Here is a 19,396-nt window from a genome sequence, read left to right on the forward strand (position 1 = left end):
GAAGGCAGACACTTAACGACTGAGCCACCCAGCCGCCCCTTAGCATGTTTTTAAGGTTCATCCATGTTGTAGTCTATGTCAGTACTTGATTTCTACAGAATTGATGTTGAAAGGAAAAAGAACAAGGGAAAAAGAATGTGCAGTCTGATACAGTAGTGTTAAAATTGAAATTGCAATTACAGAAATGATTAGCATGACTTTTATTTTTTAAATTATGAAAGCACTTGTTGTTTCAACTATTACAAAACCAGCTATGATAAACAACATGTTCTCAGACTCTACGGTGGGGAAAATATTTAGCAAATTCATGGATTACACCTACTTTTCTAATCCCCAAACTAAAGAACGTCAATTATTGCTTATAAGAAATGAAAATATTAATTGAGGGACACCTGAGTGGCTCAGTTGGTTAAGTGTCTGCCTTTAGCTCAGGTCATGATCTCAGGGTCCTGGGATCGAGCCCCGCATTGGACTCCCTGCTCAGCGGGGAGTCTGCTTCTCCCTCTGCCTGCCGCTTGCCCTGCCTGTGCTCTCTCTCTGTCAAGTAAAATCTTAAAAAAACAAAAGAAAATATTAATTGAGCTTAAATTTGCTAATGTGAATCTCTTTATGCATATTGAAATGCAAACACATTTTAATTTACCAAGAGTGTAGTATATCAAACAGATGAGGAACCCAAACGGGTGAGGAGACTGCAGACACAGCTCACCTCTGCTTTATCTGGTTTTGTGTTGTACTTACCAAGTTGAGATGTTAATATAGCATGAGTTTTAATTCCTCAGAAGTATGATTGATACTAGTGATAAATTGAGGAGTTTTTTTTTTTGTCAAGTTCAAATTTAAAGTATATTTTAAATTATGCAGAAATGACTATAAGAGATGTTTACAATAATACAAAGTTATCATGAGTCTCATTCTGTTTTTTTTCAAAGGCATGACCAAGGTCAAAGTGGGTAAAGAAGATTCATCATCCACTGAATTTGTAGAAAAACGGAGAGCAGCTCTTGAAAGGTAATTGTGGACAGCTGTGCATTATTACTCTCATGTTTTTACTTCAGTAATAGGAGTCTAATTCCATTATATGGCACACTGTATTTTAATTAATTTTTTTCACACTACCATTTCGTGACTGTTTACTAAGAGTGCTTTATACTTTTAAGAAAATTCTTTTAACAATACAATACTGTGTTCTGCTTTTATTAATCCTCACAGTGGATTGATATTTAGCAGTAGTATATCTAACAAAATAACACCTATTTTTGTATCCTGTGACATAAGCAGGAATATAAAGGCATGAGTTAGTTGGAGATAGAACTAATGTATCTTGGGGCGCCTGGCTGGCTCGGTAGAGCACGCGACTCTTGATCTTGGGGTTGTCAGTTCGAGCCCCATGTTGGGTATAGAGATTATTTAAAATTTTTTTTAAGAAAAGAAAAGAATTAATGTATCATAGCTGTAGTCCACATGAGAAGTAAAAAACTGCCAAGCTTGTAAAAAGATATGAAAAGGTAGATAAACTTTTGAATTTTTAGTATTTAGTAATATTTAGGTTCTTAAGAAGTTCTACCTGTATTCAGGTTCTGTTGCATAATTTGGCTAATTATAGTTCATTTAAAGTAATTTTTCCTTTGAATTATTACTTGGTTAGGAACATTATTAAATACAACGAAAAATTAGGTTTGCGCTTTCCCCTTTAATTTTGTATAATTGATTTTGACTTGAGCGCATAGTAGTATTAGTCATTTATTGAGTTGACTGTATACTTAAAGTCTGATGTATTTGCTCTACCTTTTTTTAGAGTACTTGACACATTTCCTGTAGTTTTGAAGACTTGTGTTCAATGTCACAGAGTAAAAAGAGGATGAATGGGAGGATCCCAATCCTAGAATCTTAACATTTATTCCTTACTTGCTATGCTGAAAATTGAGAAAACAAATTTGAAACTATCTTAAAGCCCAGCTTTTAGAACATAAGTTGGTAATCACCTAGACATATAAATTTTCTAACTTCATAGGTTTTTTGGGTTTGTTATTTTAATTGAATTTTGTTTATCTTAATTGAATTTGCTTATTTGTTCTTTATTCTCTCTTTTGACTTAAAATCAGTGGTTGTGGTAGGTCGGACAGATTTTAAGGAATAGTATATTTATCTCCAGGATACACATTATTTTTTAACCTACTCTTTAAGACACCTTATTTCTGGGTTTTAGTTATAATTTGTTTCCATTTTAAGCAAATACCACAGAAAAGAAGGTTTGAACAATTTACAGTAAGAAAGCTAAAGAATATGCAACTTAATATTAAGGAGGACTCAAAGGATGAGATTATTGTCTGTGAGAATTGCAGTTACTCAGGAAAAGGATTTAAATTGCATCAAGAGAAGTTTAGGTTAGGCATTAGAATTGTTTATGTTATGAAAGAAGTCATAGACTGAATGTTTTTAGGAGTAAAGGGTAGATAATGTTTGGTTTTGATTTTGCTTAGTTCTCCTTGAAAGTGTAACCATGACCCTTTGAGAAACCTTTCAAGTCCTATTTTTCTATGAGTAAATTTGAAATATTTCAGATGGCATGCTTAATAAGGAACTTAATGAAGATTTATTGTACCTAGGACATATAATTTGATTCTCTATTCACCTTTCTTACAACTTGACTGCATTGCATAGTACTTACCATAACATCATGCAGTATGAAACATTGAGGAGAGTTGTAAAGAAATACTGAGATTTGACCTGCTAGATATTTGAAAATAGTTTCTTCAGTGATAAATGTTACTTCTTAAATGCTACCTTAGTGGACTTTGCAAGTTAAAAAAAAAGGAAACAGTGTAATAGGGAGAGATTCATTTTGCCTTAAAAATTATGACTAAAGAAAATATAGGTGTAAAGGTCTAGAAGCAGAGGAATTGGAATGCTTTTTCTAAAGGCAGTTTTCTTAAAATTAAAAAATTAGAGAACAGGCTTATCTGTGGGATACCTAACCTAGTTGAATCTGGTGGGGCAGGGAAGTATTTTTCTTTGTATATACTATGATAACAATTTACGTATTTATCTGTTGGTTCCACTCAGAAAATCTAGATGACTGTCTTGAGTGAAAGGATGAACATCTAGTATTAAAATACAGGCAGAGAAAGGGAATGGTTAAGAAAGCTACTCTCCTGGGCACACTCACTAAAGGAAGTAGAAGCTACTTGTAGGAAGAGTGTCCCTAAGACTTGAGAGTGCTTCGCATTTTACCTTCAGCCCGTATTGAGTTTATACTCAATACGTGAGGTGAGGTGAGGATACGGTTCTGCAGATATAAACAGAAGTCTAGGGTTGCGTGAAAGGGATTTAGCATCCCTTTTTTGTTGAAGCCTGTGCTCCACTACACACTATATACTGTGTGACTTGGGCAACTTACTTAACTTAAATACATTTTTACTTACCTTACGATGTATCAGGATTGTGTTCACTCCAAGCACCCAGAAATTCAACTGGCTTGGCCTAAGCAGTTAGCATAGGTTAATTAGTCTACTCTTTCGTATCAGGAAGTACTTAGGATTATCCAGTTCATCAGGAAACCTTGTTGCTTCTTTCTGATATCTGTAATACAGCCATTTCTCACCAGAGTACAATACTAGTCCAAATGTTGGAATTAACTGCAGTAGGCTCCTAATTGGCCTCTTTGTTTCCATCCTTGAACCTCTACTCTTTTAATACAGCAATCAGAGTCATCCTTTTAAAATACAAATCAGACAATATTGCCCCCTTCCCCATTTCACTCAGTAAAAGCCAGAGTCCTTCTAATGGCCTACAGAACTTCACATGACATGCACTGCTCGCTCTGTTACCTCCTTGATCTCATATGCTCCTTGATCACTCTGCCCCAGTCCGCACTGATGTTTTGCTGCTCCTCAAAAATCCTAGGCATTTTCCCACCTTAGAGTTGTTTCACTGGCCTCTCCCATTGCTTAGAAAGCTTTTGTTCCCAGGTATCTGCATTGCCCATTCTCTTACCTCTTTTAAGTTCGTGTGTTCAAGTATCCTCTTTCCAGTGAAGTCTTTTCTGATGATTGGCTTCATTCTTACCTGTTCTCTTTGAATTGCCACCAACCATACCTTATATACTTGATCACATTTGCTCTACTGTTCTATCCTTTCTTTTTCCACAGCATCTGCCAACTTGTTACATAGTATATAATTTATGTGTTTATTGTATTTATAGTTTATCATCAGTCTTCTCTTACTAAAATACAGTTTGTACTGATACACTGAGTGTTCAGAACAGAAAATGACATGTAGTAAATGCTTAATAAATATTTGCTGAAGGAACAAATGAATGTCATCAAAGATCAGGCTCTTTCTGCCTTTCTGTTCTCTCATTGTTAGCACATGTGTTTAAGTTTCAAGCAAGAGAAATATTTTTAACTTTGTTCTTCGGAATTTTGTATAACCTGCTTTATTTTGTTTTATTTTCAATGAGTAAATAGGAGCTTAAAACCCTCAGTGATTCTTCTAAATTTATCAGTAACCTTTCCTTGGAGCAAATGTAAAAAACAACTACAGCTGACTTCCTCTCGTTAAGTGTGATACTAACTTTTCATCATTTCCTTTGTGTCTTCCATTTCTCTCTTCCTTCTAGTGTTTCTCTTCTTCCCCATGCCTCTTTTCATGTGTCCTTCCTATATTTTCCTTTTTGTTTTGTATCCATCCTTTATATATTTATAACCTCTCTGACCTTACTACTGAATTGGGGAGTATTTACAAATACTCATTAATTTAAAATCTATCTTAGGATGCGCAGCATCACTCATCATCAGGGAATTGCAGATTAAAACTATAGTGAGATATCACCACACCTGTTAGAATGGCTAAAATCAAAAACACAAACAAGTGTGGACAAGAATGTGAAGAAAAAGGAACGCTCTTACACTGTTGGTAGGAATGCAAACTGGTACAACCACTCTGGAAAACAGTATGAAATTTCCTCAAAAAGTTAAAAATAGAACTACCCTATGATCCAGGAATTGCACTGTTGGGTATTTACCCAAAGAATACAGACCCTAATTCAGAGGGATGCAAGCACCCCTGTGTTTATTGCAGCATTATTTACAATAGCCACATTATGGAATTAGCCCAAGTATCCATGGATAGATGAATGGATAAAGAAGGGGTCTGTGTGTGTGTGTGTGTGTGTGTGTGTGTGTTTAAAATGGAGTATTACTTAGCCTTTAAAAAGAATGAAATCTTGCCATTTGTAGTGATGTGGATGGAGCCAGAGAGTGTTATGCTAAGCGAAGTAAGTCAAAGACAAATACCATATGATTTCACTTTATGTGGAATTTAAGAAACAAAACAAATAAGGGGGGAGGGAAAAGAGAGAGACAAACCAAGAAACAGACTCTTAACTATAGAGAACAAACTGATGGATACCACAGGGGGTGTGGATGGGCTGATGGGGTTAAATAAGTGATGGGAATTAAGCAGTGCACTTGTCCTGATAAATATGGAAGTATTGAATCACTGAATTGTACACCTGATGCTAATATTACACTCTGTTAGCAGAGGGGTGGTAGTTGGGGGAATGGGTGAAATAGGGGATGGGAATTACAGAGGACGCTTAACTATGATGAATTGTTGAATCATTATATTATACACCTGGAAGTATTATAACACTGTATGTAAACTATAATGGAATTAGAATTAAAAACTTAATGAAAAAAGTGAAAAAATAAACATCTTTATGAACATAAGGATTATGATGACGAAGGATAGTTTCATGGCTCGTAAGAAATGCTGAAATTGATAATGGTATTAAGATTGTGAAGGGAGAAAAAAATGCAGATCCGTTCCTTTAATTGTCTGATTTAAAAACACACCACTTACAAAGAAGGGAATTTTCATATAAAATGTGCTATTGAGAAAAGCAAAGTAGACATACTGGGTACAACCAGTTTGAAGAATAAAGTTCCATTGAATGTGATAGTACTTTGCAAAGCAAAGTAGTGGTCATTGTAATATTAAAAAATAATGACGTTATAGTACATCTATACGATAGAATTTCATGTGGTAAATAAAAATGGCATTAGAGAATAATATTTAATGCTACAGAAAGGTATCTACAACTTACTGTTTTGTGTAAAAGGATACACGACTACAAGCATAATGGTGTAATATTTTTGTTAAAACCAAAGTCTCTGAGTTTGTGTACATACTCACACTCTTAGAAAAAACATTAAAAGGTAATTATCTCTGGAACAAAAAATCTTTCATGTTTCTGTTCTTAATTTTAACGTTATGTAAATTTAGGGCTTTTAAAGAGATGGTTGATTGCTGTTTACTTCTGTGTAACCCTTCAGAAGTAAAGGTTTACTGTCTTTTTCTAGAATACCATTTTCCAAAATGATTCCTCAGAAAATTAATATGTGGTAGGGTGAAAAAAGGAAAATCTGTAGACAATTGAGTCTTGTTAACATAAGGTTTAACACAGTTAAGCCAGGTTCATTTCCTGCAGGACTTCGCACAGTGGTTAACATGCCGCTGTCCATTATGACCCAGAGGAATATATATGTAATGTATTTCAGACTTTATTGATTGTAAAACCATTCTTCTTCCTAGAATACTGAATGAGACTAGTATTCCACAGAGCTCACTTTGGAAAGCTGTTTTAGAATATAAGTGGTATTAGGTAATTACATTTAGGTTTGAAATAATTGGGATGTTCCAAGCTTGGGTATGACATGTTTTGTCTTCTACGACAAACAACTGAAACAAACTGCTCTCAGCCGTATGCAGTCTGCACAAGTAAATAACAGTATTGAAGAACTTGAGGGTTAAAATTGTAAGTAAAATTCCGGTGGGAAGATACCAACATTTTCTTTTAACACAAAATTAGTGTTCCTGTTGCATCTCGTTTTTAGCCTGATAATATAGGCAGTATATATATATTTTAAGCCACAGTGTAGTTGTCTTGCACATATCTATTAAATGCTCTATTTCTGTGGTCATATTTTCTTATTAGTCAAGGCTAATGACTTGAAGTTTATTTAAATATATAAAAACAGAAGTTAACATGTAAGCCATGATAAAATAGTCATCTTAACCATTGTATAGAATTTGACTTCATAGAAAGTTACCAATGTTTTTCTGAAACTTTAGGCATATTTTATAATCTTACAATGAGGTAGAAGAGTTACTGATTACATTTGTTCTGCAGAAATAGAATAAAGGTATATTAACTGTTAAGTAAAATACTGTAATTGAAATGCACATGTTAATCATTGGGGAAGAACAGTTTTTTGAAAAATGGGATTAGATAAGTAAACAAGAATCATGAAATAGTGGACCTTTTTTCTTTTTATGGATGATGGAAATTGGGGCTTTTCTACTTTCTACTACAGGAAAACGAAGTTGGGCTAATAGTGATTAATAATGGTGTTGCGCTTGTCATTTTTATTTTGTGTGGTGTCATATAAGAAAAACATGAATCAAGCTTTTAGTAAAACCTTTTTAAAAATAGAATTTTAAAGAAAATTTAGCCCTTGTCAAATAAGGATCAAAACTGATTTGATAATTTAAATCTGCTGACAAGGAAAAAAAACTGGTAGACTTTTCTCCATTTTGGTAATAATAGGAATAATAAAATAGTTGATTGGAATATATATAGTGATGTGTGTGTTGGGACTCTGAAATAATAGCTGGGAACATGTGACTCCACCAAAAGATAAAATTATTCAACAAATTCATATACCCTTTTACAACTCTAATACTTTGCAGTGTGAAGTTGGGTAAGTTATTCACCCTCTCCTATATCCCCCACCTCCATGACCTACCATGTCTCTTTTTATATAATTATGAATTTGCAAAAGATAAAACGCTTTTTAATCCTTAAGTTGCTTTTAAGAGTATAAATAAATTAATGTGAAGGCAGATTGAGGATATTGGTTTACCTAATTTTTATTATTTTATATTTTCTTAAATCTAGGTATCTTCAAAGAACAGTAAAGCATCCAACTTTACTACAGGATCCTGATTTAAGGCAGTTCCTGGAAAGTTCAGAGGTATTACTTCTACCTTAAATTTTCATATGATATGAATGTTCTCATTATTTATGTTTGTTACTTTAATAACTTTTATAAAAATATATGTTCCATAAATAGTTGGATTAGTAAATGGAATAAAATGATTTTTTTGGCTTAGTGTTCTAATTCGCTTTAATTATTTAAATTACTAGCAGAATATCTTCTTGTATTGATAATTATGATCAGTTTCTTTTTCAAAAATTTTAAACCACATTTAGAAGAATGACTTACAGGTAGTCTAATTCTCAGTGCCCAAGTTGTTGCTTTAGGCATTACGTTGAAATAATTTTATTCGGGCCTCCTTTTAGAGACATTTGAATGTGTTCGTATGTCTACATTCTAATATTCTTAACTGAGGTTCTGAAATGCAAATGTATGTATTAAAAGAGCTTAAATTATAACTGTGCTACTCCTTACATTTGAGATGTTTGGTACATTTGGGGCTCGTCACAGTTCAGAGTTTTAATTACTACCCTTTGAACTTTTTTGAAGGGGCGCCTGGGTGGCTCAGTCGGTTAAGCATCTGCCTTCGGCTCAGGTCATGATCCCAGGGTCCTGGGATTGAGCCCCTCATCGGGCTCCCTGCTCAGCAGAGAGCCTGCTTCTCCCTTTCCCTCTGCCTGCCGCTCTGCCTACTTGTGCTCTCTGTCAAATAAATAAATTAAAAAAAAAAAATCTTTTAAAAAAAAATTTTATTTGAATCCCAGAATTTTTGAAAAATACAGAATCACACTGTCCTTAACTGAGCATAAGGAGATTTTTCTCCAGACTTTCTTCTTCTTTCCTTATAAACAAGTTTATTTCCTGCAAGCAAACAGGTGGCCAATGTTAAAGTACTTGGCAATTTCTTAATATATTTTGACAAACGGTGTGTTGTTCCATCTAAATGTAAACGTGCAGAAGAAAAGCAAATGGAAAGTCTATTTTTTAAGTTTTCCTTTGAGAGTGTACAAGTAGTGTATTTGAGAAATTAGATCTCACTATTGAAATGTATGAGAGTGAAGAAAATACAACCTCCTTTTTTTCTTTTTCTTTTTTCTTTTTGGTGGGGGTGTGCAGTCCCTTTTGTGCCCAGTTAAACCTCCAGGCTTTTAACCGGTTTGTTTGCCCTTATTTGTCATTCAATTCCAGCTGCCTAGAGCAGTTAACACACAGGCTCTGAGTGGAGCAGGAATATTGAGGATGGTGAACAAGGCTGCCGACGCTGTCAACAAAATGACAATCAAGATGAATGAATCGGATGCAGTAAGAGCTGATTTTTCGACTTGAATAATGAGATGAATTAATGAGCCCAACAATTGCATTTTAAAGCTGTACAAGTAGAAAATAGGATATTAATTTGCTTATTGAGTTTAGTTCTCAGCCACATCAGTTGACTACCGTGGTTATACATGGTTAATTTGTTGCTTTAAAATAAGGAATGTGCCTTGCTATTGGTAACCTAATTTACAGTGGTTTGTTCTTGCTAAATTAGCTCCATTTCTCATTTTTTTTTCTTAGTGGTTTGAAGAAAAGCAGCAGCAATTTGAAAATCTGGATCAGCAACTTAGGAAACTTCATGCTAGTGTCGAAGCCTTGGTCTGTCATAGAAAAGGTGTGTTTGCCATGTTATTTATGTGTTAACACCGTAAGTTAATTCAAATATTTTATTTAAATTTTATTAAAATGAACATTCTGGGGTTACTATAGAAGAGAGAGCAGTAGTTTAAGAGAATGTTTTCTATTTGAATCTTGTGAATATTTTTTTGTTCTACTTGATCCTCACTTATAGTTGAGAGGTAGAAAAATCCTGAGCTTATAAAAATATATTTTGAATTTTGGATTAAAACTTGTTCATTTGATTAACTCTTTGTTAAACATACTTATACTTTAATGAGTGAAGATGTCTTATTAGTAACTGATACAACTAAAAATATCAGATTAAAAATTTGATACTTGAAATTTATCTTTAAAAAATTTTTTGTGTACCTGTATTTCATAGAAAACTCTGAATTATTTTCTTCATTTTTGAACAACCATATTGAAAAGTCTGGGGAGAGGAAGTTTGTTAAAAATTGATAGAAAAATTAAGTTGTAATTTTTAATTTTATCATGAGATTTTTATTGTTTTTTTTAAGAATACAAGGATTTTAATGTTAGGTTCTTAAAATAATAAGTAATTTTGTAGGTGCCATTACCAGTAATCCGTTTGAGTAAAACAATTACAGAAGTTCACCAATACACTCATTATTGAAAGTAGTTTATAACAGCTTTTGCCGTTTGTACTCTACCTCTTAGGGAATGGCTTTATGGTTCTTAGAGAATTTTATGTAATGTAGAGCGGTTTCTAGACAATGTGTTATTAGTCAATGACATGTATTCTGTAAACATCTGTTTTTCTTTATTCGAAGTATCTGAAATGATAATGTTCAAAAATCTCTTTTAGAAATTTTTAATATTTCTACTGAGCATTGTTCAAGCATTGTTGTACACCAAGAAAAAAAGAATAAGATTTCTATAAATTGTATGTATAATTTTACCTGGCTTTAAAAAAAAAAATTTTTTTTTCATTAAAAATTACAGACATTTTCAATTTCAAATAAATGTATAAAGCCAAAAAATATAGTATAAATTGATTGTTAGTGTTCCCATTGCTTTCCAAATTAAAAATAAATCTTTTAGAGGTGCCTGGGTGGCTCAGTCGGTTAAGCGGCTGCCTCCGGCTCAGGTCATGATCCCAGGGTCCTGGGATCAAGCCCCGCGTCAGGCTCCCTGCTCAGCGGGAAACCTGCTTCTCCCTCTCCTTCTGCCTGCCACTCTGCCTGCTTGTGCTCTCTGTCAAATAAATAAATAAAATCTTTAAAAAAAAATAATTAAAAAATCTTTTATCTTTTGCAGGAATACACAAAAGCAGTGAGCGCTTTAGGAAGAAAGGGGAGGCTGATTATTATATTAAATTATTAAACATAGTTCCTCCCCTGGGAATATAGGCAGTGGTTCTTCTTAATTTTTCTTTAATGTTCTTCTTAACTTTCAGTAGAGCTCTGAGCAGTTGGCATTTATGCCAAAGGCATTTTAATGACTGCTTGTTTTATGTTAATTATTTCAGAATAATTATTTGAATGATACACGAACTGATAAAATTTAGAGGGAAGGTAGAAAAACCATTGCAATATTTAAAAACTTTACTAGTGAACACTAAAAGTGAATCCTTTTTTGTTTTCAGAGCTTTCAGCCAACACAGCTGCCTTTGCTAAAAGTGCCGCCATGTTAGGTAACTCAGAGGACCATACTGCTTTATCTAGAGCTTTGTCTCAGCTTGCAGAGGTGGAGGAGAAGATAGACCAGTTACATCAAGAACAAGCTTTTGCTGACTTTTATATGTTTTCAGAACTACTTAGTGACTACATTCGTCTTATTGCCGCAGTGAAAGTAAGCTTTATTTTGCAATCTTCTTGAGTTCTTCTCACTTTTGTGGTTTGCTTCTAGAAGAATTTGGTTAGCTATAAGGCACGTATTTAAGTGTGTAAGTTCCGTGTTCTACCAATACATGTAATGGTTTCAAGGTGATGATTCGTAGCCTAATATTTTCTTCCACTATGACTTGGACAATACAGTAGATATAATTGATATTTTTAAGAGATCTAAGAAATGCCAAATAAGATAAAACCAGTACAGATTTACTTACATATTTACATGTATAAGTTTACAACTAACTGGTAGCATTTATTGTTCATTCTAGCATGAACTGAAACTAGTCATGAGCTTTGTTACCGTTAGTAAAGGTATAACAGGAAGCAGAACAAAACCAGAGCTGATTGTTGCGTGAATATGTTTAATGGTGGCTTTTAGCATGCATTTAGACTATAAGCAGACATTCTGTGCATATACTGAAGTGTGTAGTTACTATGTATTTATAGATGAAATGGGACTAGATTAGATAATAAATTGTGTTATCTAGTGGTAAATTTAAGGATAAACAGTTCAGTTTCTGAGTAGTTGGAAAAGTAATCGAGTTAACTAATGAAAATTGGTATTCTACAGGTATCTCCAGTATTCAGACAGTTAAACTGAGTGTTATTTTATCTATCCTGTGTTTCAGAAGGTACTTTAAGATCTTAGGGCGTCTTTCATTTATTGTTATGAGCATTAATTATCATGGGGCGGAGGAACTGGGAATTTACCTTTTATTGAAAGTTATGAGACCTTGTTCCTTGCTTCCTTATGCAAAATTTTTTTAGCTAAAGTCTATGATCAAATTAGTATTCGTCTGCAGTCAGAACATTGATACGCTGCATATTTTTTTATGATCCCTGTTCTCAAGCTAATGGTGACAATTATTGCTAGAAGGTTCTTAGCACTTCAGAATGGTGATATCTTGGGTTTGGTAAATTACCAGTTTTTCCTGTATTTACTCTTAGATGTTACTCTTTATAGTCCTGGTGATTAATTTTTCTTTTTAGTTATTTAAAGAAGTTAACATAGGGGTGCCTGGGTGGCTCAATTAAGCATCTGCCTTCGGCTCAGGTCATGATCCTGGGGTCGAGCTCCACATCGGGCTCCTTGCTCAGCAGGAAGTCTGCTGCTCCTTCTCCCTCTGTTGGTCCCCTGCTTGTGCTTCTCTCTCTCTCTCTCTGTCAAATAAATAAATAAAATCGTTTTAAAAATAGAAGTTAATATAGATAGCAGTTATTAGAGTATACTTCGTTGTATATCAGCAGCTTGTGATAAACAGAAATCCGGTTCACAAATAATGGTTCCTGCTTCTCTCCTACCCACTCTCAGCCAGATGGCATGCTTTATTCCTTACTTGCTATGCTGAAAATTGAGAATTCATTCCGGAATTCCCACTAGCATGAGGGCTGCTGTAAAAAAGTAGAGCACCTTTCAAAATAACTATGGGTCCACAAAGGAAAGCTGGGCAGTGTCTGTGAGAAGGAGTACTGGCTGAGAAGAGGACACTCCCTGGCGGGAATGGCCTGCTAGTGTCCTGGGTGGTGAGCCCTCGCCTCACCTGGGCCGGCCTCATGCTGCCTAAATCTTCCTATGTATTTTTACATTCTCCGAAATTACACTTGGATTCATGTTTCCCAGCATAACAGTGACACTAAAAGAGGTACCAGGATCAACTGAGTTTGGGAGATAATGTACAGTATCCCTGTCTTACAGATTCACAGAGCACTAAAATGCTCATCTGTCTACAAGTAAAAAAACATTTAACTAAGCTTAATCCAGAGACTTCCAAATTGATATGAACAGGAGTTCTTTTCCATTTAATATCTTTTTACATAAATGGAACGGAGTTTGGGAAGAACTGAATTAGTGACTCACTGACTAAAAGAAAGTTAGAGCTGTGCTCAAGCTATACCTTGAGATAGAAAAGCTCTTTTATGTTGGTTTTGTGTTTTCTGCTGAAAACTAGCCCAGGTCATCTGCAGCACGGAGTTGAGAAATTACAGAATAGCATGACAGGGAATTTTTGTGCTCTTTATGTTTGGTTTGGTTTTTGTTTTAAACTAATTCATTTGTATTTGAAAAAGTGATAAATGGACATAATAAATCTAACAGCCCAAAAAGGTCAAGTTCTCTATCTAAGACTGCTAGTCTCAGTCAAATGCTGTTAGATTCTTGTGTGTCTTTACATAATTAGCTATGCATGTGTATGAAGCTAATTTTCTTCCCATCTCTTTCTCTCCTTCTTTCTTCCTCCCTCCCTCCGTCTCTTCCTTCTTGAAGAAGGAACACAGTATATGCACTGTTCTTTGCCTACTTTTTTCATTCATTACATTTTAGAGAGGTGTCCATGCTAGCATATGTTGATATGTTACATTCTTTTTAATGTTTGCATGTCTGTTAAATAGCATATAAAAGTACCTTAAATTATTTAATCAGTCTAGTTGTAAATATTGTTCTTTGAAAACAACTCTTTGGGCATAAAATACCTAGAAGTAGAGTTGCTTGGCCAAACAGTATATGAATTTTAAATTTCAATAGATATTATCATATTACTGTCCAAAGAGATTATCATCAACATACGTGTTCTTTCTTCCACCCAAAGATGAAGGTATTTTTTTTTGTATACGTTTTAAATTTCTTTGGTTAGGGGCGCCTGGGTGGCTCAGTCGTTAAGTGTCTGCCTTGGGCTCAGGTTATGGTCCCAGGATCCTGGGATCGAGGCCCGCATCAGGCTCCCTGCTCAGCGGGAAGCCTGCTTCTCCCTCTACCACTCCCCCCTGCTTGTGTTCCCTCTCTCACTGTGTCTCTCTCTGTCAAATAAATAAAATCTTTTTTAAAAAAATTAAAAAAATAATAAATTTCTTTGGTTAGTGTGAATTTAAGCATCTGTACAGATGATAAGCCATTTGTATTTCTTTTTGTGTGTATGTGAACTCTTCATGTCCTTTACCCAATTTTCTCTTGTGTGTCTTATATATTTCTAAAAGCTCTTTAATACTACTTACCCCTTTGTTTTTATCCATATCGAAAATACTTACTTTTTTAAAAAATATTTATTTGAGAGAGCGAGCACATGCCCAAGCACAGTGGGGGGTGGGGGCAGAGGAAGAGGGAGAGAGAAACTCAAAGCAGACTACTCGCTATGAGCAGAGCCTAACGCAGGACTTGATCTCACGACCCTGAGTTTATGACCTGAGCTGAAACCAAGAGTCGGATGCTCAACCAACTGCACCACCCAGGTGTCTGAAAATACTTTTCTGATGATAAATATGAAACTAAGAGTACTTTGAGAATTAGATGTAGAGCCAAAGCAGGGAAGGAACTAAGACCAGTCGAAATTTGGGCCCTAAAGAAAGATAGATTTCAGCCATTTACAATATTACCTATGCCTGGCCTTATATCCAGGAAACTCCTGCTTTCCTCTTTGTACAGTGCATGGCCTCTCATTTCCAGGACTCCATATTTTGGCTAGCACTGTTACCTAACATATTAAATAGTAAACTCGTTGCATGCATTCTCATGTATTGGCCTTCTCTGAACCACTAGAGTAGGGTCAGGGGTTGAAGATAATGGTTGTCAATGTGTTTAGCACTAGAACTCTTAAAAAGAATTCTCACAGGATCTAAATTCATAAAATATATCAAATATTTTTTAAACCAGCCCAGTAGATGGGTACCCCAAGGAGTTGTTGAAAAGCCTCGTTGTTTGGCTGCAAGTTATCAACATCCTTTTAGGATTCCAGGAAGCTGAGCCATATACTTTCAGATATTCAGTGAATTGGAAAGTGATATTAATTAAAATTAAAATTGCAGTGTCTTGATGGGCCAGGAAAAATGGTCCACAACTGCAGCCTTGTCTAAGCTAGACTAGTTTGCATACAAATGTATAACATAAATTGGCAGGAGAATGGAGGTCCATTGTGGGTTGTCATTGTAATAAATCTGTCCCTCTTAGAGGAGTGACTGGTTCTACTAGAGCAGACTAGCATCTTGACATACAGTTACAATCTTTAAGGTAGCATTTTTAGATAAAGTATGGTTTTGATTCTTGTGTGTGTGTGTGTGTGTGTGCGTGTGCGTATTCCAGGGGTGGGTAGGAAAACAAACGAAGAAAAAGTTAACTTCTTACAGAACTAAGATTACTTTTTTCTTTCAGAAATAACCTGACTTCTAGTAGTTTTACCTTTATTTTATAGCTCCTCCATCTTTGTCATAATAAGTATGTGATGGTTCTGGAATCTTAGGAGTTAATAAATTGGACAGAGACCAAATGAGTTTAAATTAGTGTATCACCAAAAAAGCCAATTTATATATATTGAGAACTTAAGCAAATATTGAAATTAGAGTGCATTTTGTACTGGTACATATTTTAAGTAATCGAATTGTTACTACAGAGGAGTTTATAAAAAGGAACTGATATGGCCCTCTTCCCCTAAAGACTAGGAATATAAATCTTAAAATTATTTTTTGGTGGTGCGTGTGTGTGTGTGTAAGGGGTGAGGGGCGAGGATTTGTTTGTTTTAAATGGTAGTGACTTTCTGAATCTAGTTATGGTAGCTGTATTTAATTTTTGTGGTTTTGTCCCAAGTTAATATGGCTGAGGCAAAATTAATTTATAATAAGAAATGTCTTAAGGAAAATGTTGTCTCATAACTATAAGAAAAGCGAAGGGGACAGTAAGATATACTTAGTAATGTGAGAAGAAAAATTATATGAAACGACAAAAGAAAACTAACAAAGTGGATTTAAGTACCGATAGATAAGGTGCTTTGATTTATCAGTTTGCCCAGGACATCTTTTATCCTGGTGAATATGAAATATGTACAGTCTTTGGAAAAAATACTTTGGTTTCTGGTGGCTTTGAAGTTTTCAGTGCTATTGCCCACATTTTTAAAATACACAATATGATATGAATGCAATCTGGTTATGGTTCTTTTCCATGTTACTAAGTTGTTATTATTTGCACTTTTAGTAGAAATCTCGAGTTAATCACCTCTAATATATATGTGTGTGTTTAGAAGTCATCCATAATAGTTCCTGCTAATTATTAAACATCTGCTAGGTTCAGTCACTGCTACATATTTTTCATTTTATTTCCAATCCACTAATATAGATCTCATTTTCTTCCTTTTATATTTGGGGAAACTATGGCTTATAGAAATTAATTTATCCAGGTTCATAGTGACAAAGCTAGTATTTGAATACAAATTTGATTTGTTCCAAAGCCTACATTGTTTTTTTGTTTGTTTTTTGAGAGAGTGAGTGAGCGAGAGAGACAGAGCATGAGTTGGTGGAGGGAGAGGGAAAAGCAGACCCCCCACTGAGCAGGGAGCCTGACGCAGGGCTCACTCCCAGGACCCTGGGATCATGACCTGAGCCAAAGGCAGATGCTTAACCGACTGAGCCACCCAGGCGCGCCAAGAGCCTACATTTTTAGAATAAATTATCTACATAGTTTTCTCTTCAGCAGGTCCCTGTAAGAACATGTATTTATTTACTCTTTCTTGATCCAAAAAGTTCTTTGTTTGGAATAATGAAAATAACTGGTTTAGTGCTTTCTGCTTCTTTACCCAGTTTATTAACGCTTGCTTCACTTGTTCAGTTAGCAAATACTAACATAATACACATGTATCCCCAGCATCAAATTAGGAAAGGAATTACTATTGAATTTCTCCTATCCTGTTTATCCCCTTTTCTCCTGAAATTGTAATTACTCTCATATTCGTACTTCATTTCTTCCATCAACCTGCTCTTGTTTTGCTAAACCCTTTGAAAGGACTAGTGGATTTGATTGACTTGGTCTGTTATGGTCTTTTTGTCCAGTTCTTCATTTGGTCCTGCCTCCTAGATGGGGGGGGGGGGGGTGTGTGTGTGTGTGTGTGTGTGTGTGTGTGGTCTTTTTGTCCAGGTCTTCCTTTGGTCCTGCCTCCTAGATAGGTGTGGGTTGTGTGTGTTTGTTTACACACACATAAATGCACGCACGAGCACCCCTACTCGTTTGCTCTGTTCATTTTGTATAGGACTAGCTCTCCTTTTTTCTTTTTCTTTCTTTCTTTCTTTTTTTTTTGAATTGTGTTATACCTTTACTTTGTTTTATTTGCTGTTGGTCATCTCTTCCATATTTTTCTTCACTTCCTGTTGTCTTATGGGTTTTCTCGTTTTATTTTTGCAGTTTCTGGCCTGTTTCCAACACTTAAATCTGCTTTTCGATATTATTTAGTAGGAAAACTTACAGTGTAGTTACGATACCAGCTTTTTCCTATTGATCTTTCTTCAAAGCATAAAACTGTTAGAAATCCTATTATAAGTCAAATATAAAACCCAATAGGCTAGTGAAATGTATCTTGTATGTGGTTTTTGTTTATTCAGAGCTGTTCTGTTTCATCCAGTCACAGGAGCCTTTTTTAATTCTTGTTTTTAAGCAAATGAAAATGGACGTTTCTTTTATATCGGCATGTTTATTTTCATTATCCCAGTATATGAGAATAGTGTGTAAAATACTTGTTTTTTTTTTGTGTTTGTTTTCAGTTTCACAGCACTTCTAGTATTTTGAAAGTATTTCAGTGTTAACTGTCACTTACTAGCATTATGTCATTCACTTATAGGGTGTGTTTGACCATCGAATGAAGTGCTGGCAGAAATGGGAAGATGCTCAACTTACTTTGCTCAAAAAACGTGAAACTGAGGCAAAAATGATGGTTGCTAATAAACCAGATAAAATACAGCAAGCTAAAAATGAAATAAGAGAGGTGATTAATATAAAATGTTTTACTTACAGCTTTATTCAGATTTTGCATGAGTCATTCATATATGCATAATTTTTCATAAATTTTTTTCTGAACCATTTAACACTAGCCATTTTTCCATAATTTTATGAACTGTGTTAGAATTACTGTAACTTTTTGATCATCATTAAAATCTCCAGAGCCCTTTGTTATTTCCACATGATTATGGAACAGATAAAGAAGCACACAAGGAAAAGATTTAAATTAACCTTTAATTTAATATACACAGTTCTTTTGAGATGGTCAGTTTGATTTCAGATTATTACTTATTTTGTATCTAAGAATAGTTTTAGAGCATAGACTTGCCCCACATTTAGCTTTCCAAGCAACATTATCCCCCATATATATGTACTATATATGGTATTTTAGTAAATTTGTATAAGTTTATTATAATTTATACACTTTTTTTGCCATGCTTCAATAAGGAAATTGAAGAGGTAGGACAACCTTTATGTTACTAAAAGTAAATGTACCTGCTCTTTGAAGAGTATGTACCACTGTTTTGGTTACATGGTGGGAAAATACCATTTCATTGCTTTAAGTTTCAGTTATTTTATTTTAGCTACTCCATTGCCCACTAATCACAATGTTTTGTTGTTTCTGTACTGAACTTTATGTTTACCAATAGGTCTTCAGTAGACCATAATTCCACTTTTTTTTTTAAATCCGAACATTTTACTATTAAAAAATGTTTTTAAATGTTTGTCATATAGTTTTCTTAAAGTATTTCCATAGGCATATAAGTTGTGGTGAACATGTATTCTTGAACTTGAAAGAATGTTGTTGATACATTATGGAATAATTAATGATATCAAAAGGAAATGATAAAACTACCCCAACACTGCTAAATTGATAGTGAATTTTATACTCAAAATCTTTTCATCTGTCTTAGTTGTATTTAATTAAGCTGTGGAGATTATAATTGATTAAGTACTAGAATATCCTAATCTTGAGTATATCTGACAGTGAAATATTAATGAAAATTAAGCTGATAGGCATTTCTAGTACTGAAAAATTAAATAAAAGTTTGAATGATCCTAAATTGGGCTTTGCCATTATTGAGCTTCCTCAGGGTTTACAGACATTAAGTCAGTGATTGTGACAGCTAGTTCTATAA

The 19,396-nt window shown here is 34.5% G+C and overlaps 1 protein-coding gene across 1 annotated transcript in view; it reads left to right on the forward strand.

Annotated features, from left to right (window-relative positions):
- Positions 1-19,396, forward strand: part of SNX2 (sorting nexin 2) — a 53,762-nt gene that overhangs the window by 32,475 nt on the left and 1,891 nt on the right. Inside the window, exons 7-12 of the mRNA XM_021701766.1 lie at positions 933-1,011; positions 7,964-8,039; positions 9,192-9,305; positions 9,561-9,654; positions 11,266-11,471; positions 18,100-18,243. Of these exons, the coding sequence (XP_021557441.1) occupies positions 933-1,011; positions 7,964-8,039; positions 9,192-9,305; positions 9,561-9,654; positions 11,266-11,471; positions 18,100-18,243 (713 nt within the window). The remainder of the gene's footprint in view (positions 1-932; positions 1,012-7,963; positions 8,040-9,191; positions 9,306-9,560; positions 9,655-11,265; positions 11,472-18,099; positions 18,244-19,396) is intronic.

This window comes from Neomonachus schauinslandi, chromosome 7 (assembly GCF_002201575.2).
Source record: "Neomonachus schauinslandi chromosome 7, ASM220157v2, whole genome shotgun sequence".
Taxonomy (NCBI): Eukaryota; Metazoa; Chordata; class Mammalia; order Carnivora; family Phocidae; genus Neomonachus; species Neomonachus schauinslandi.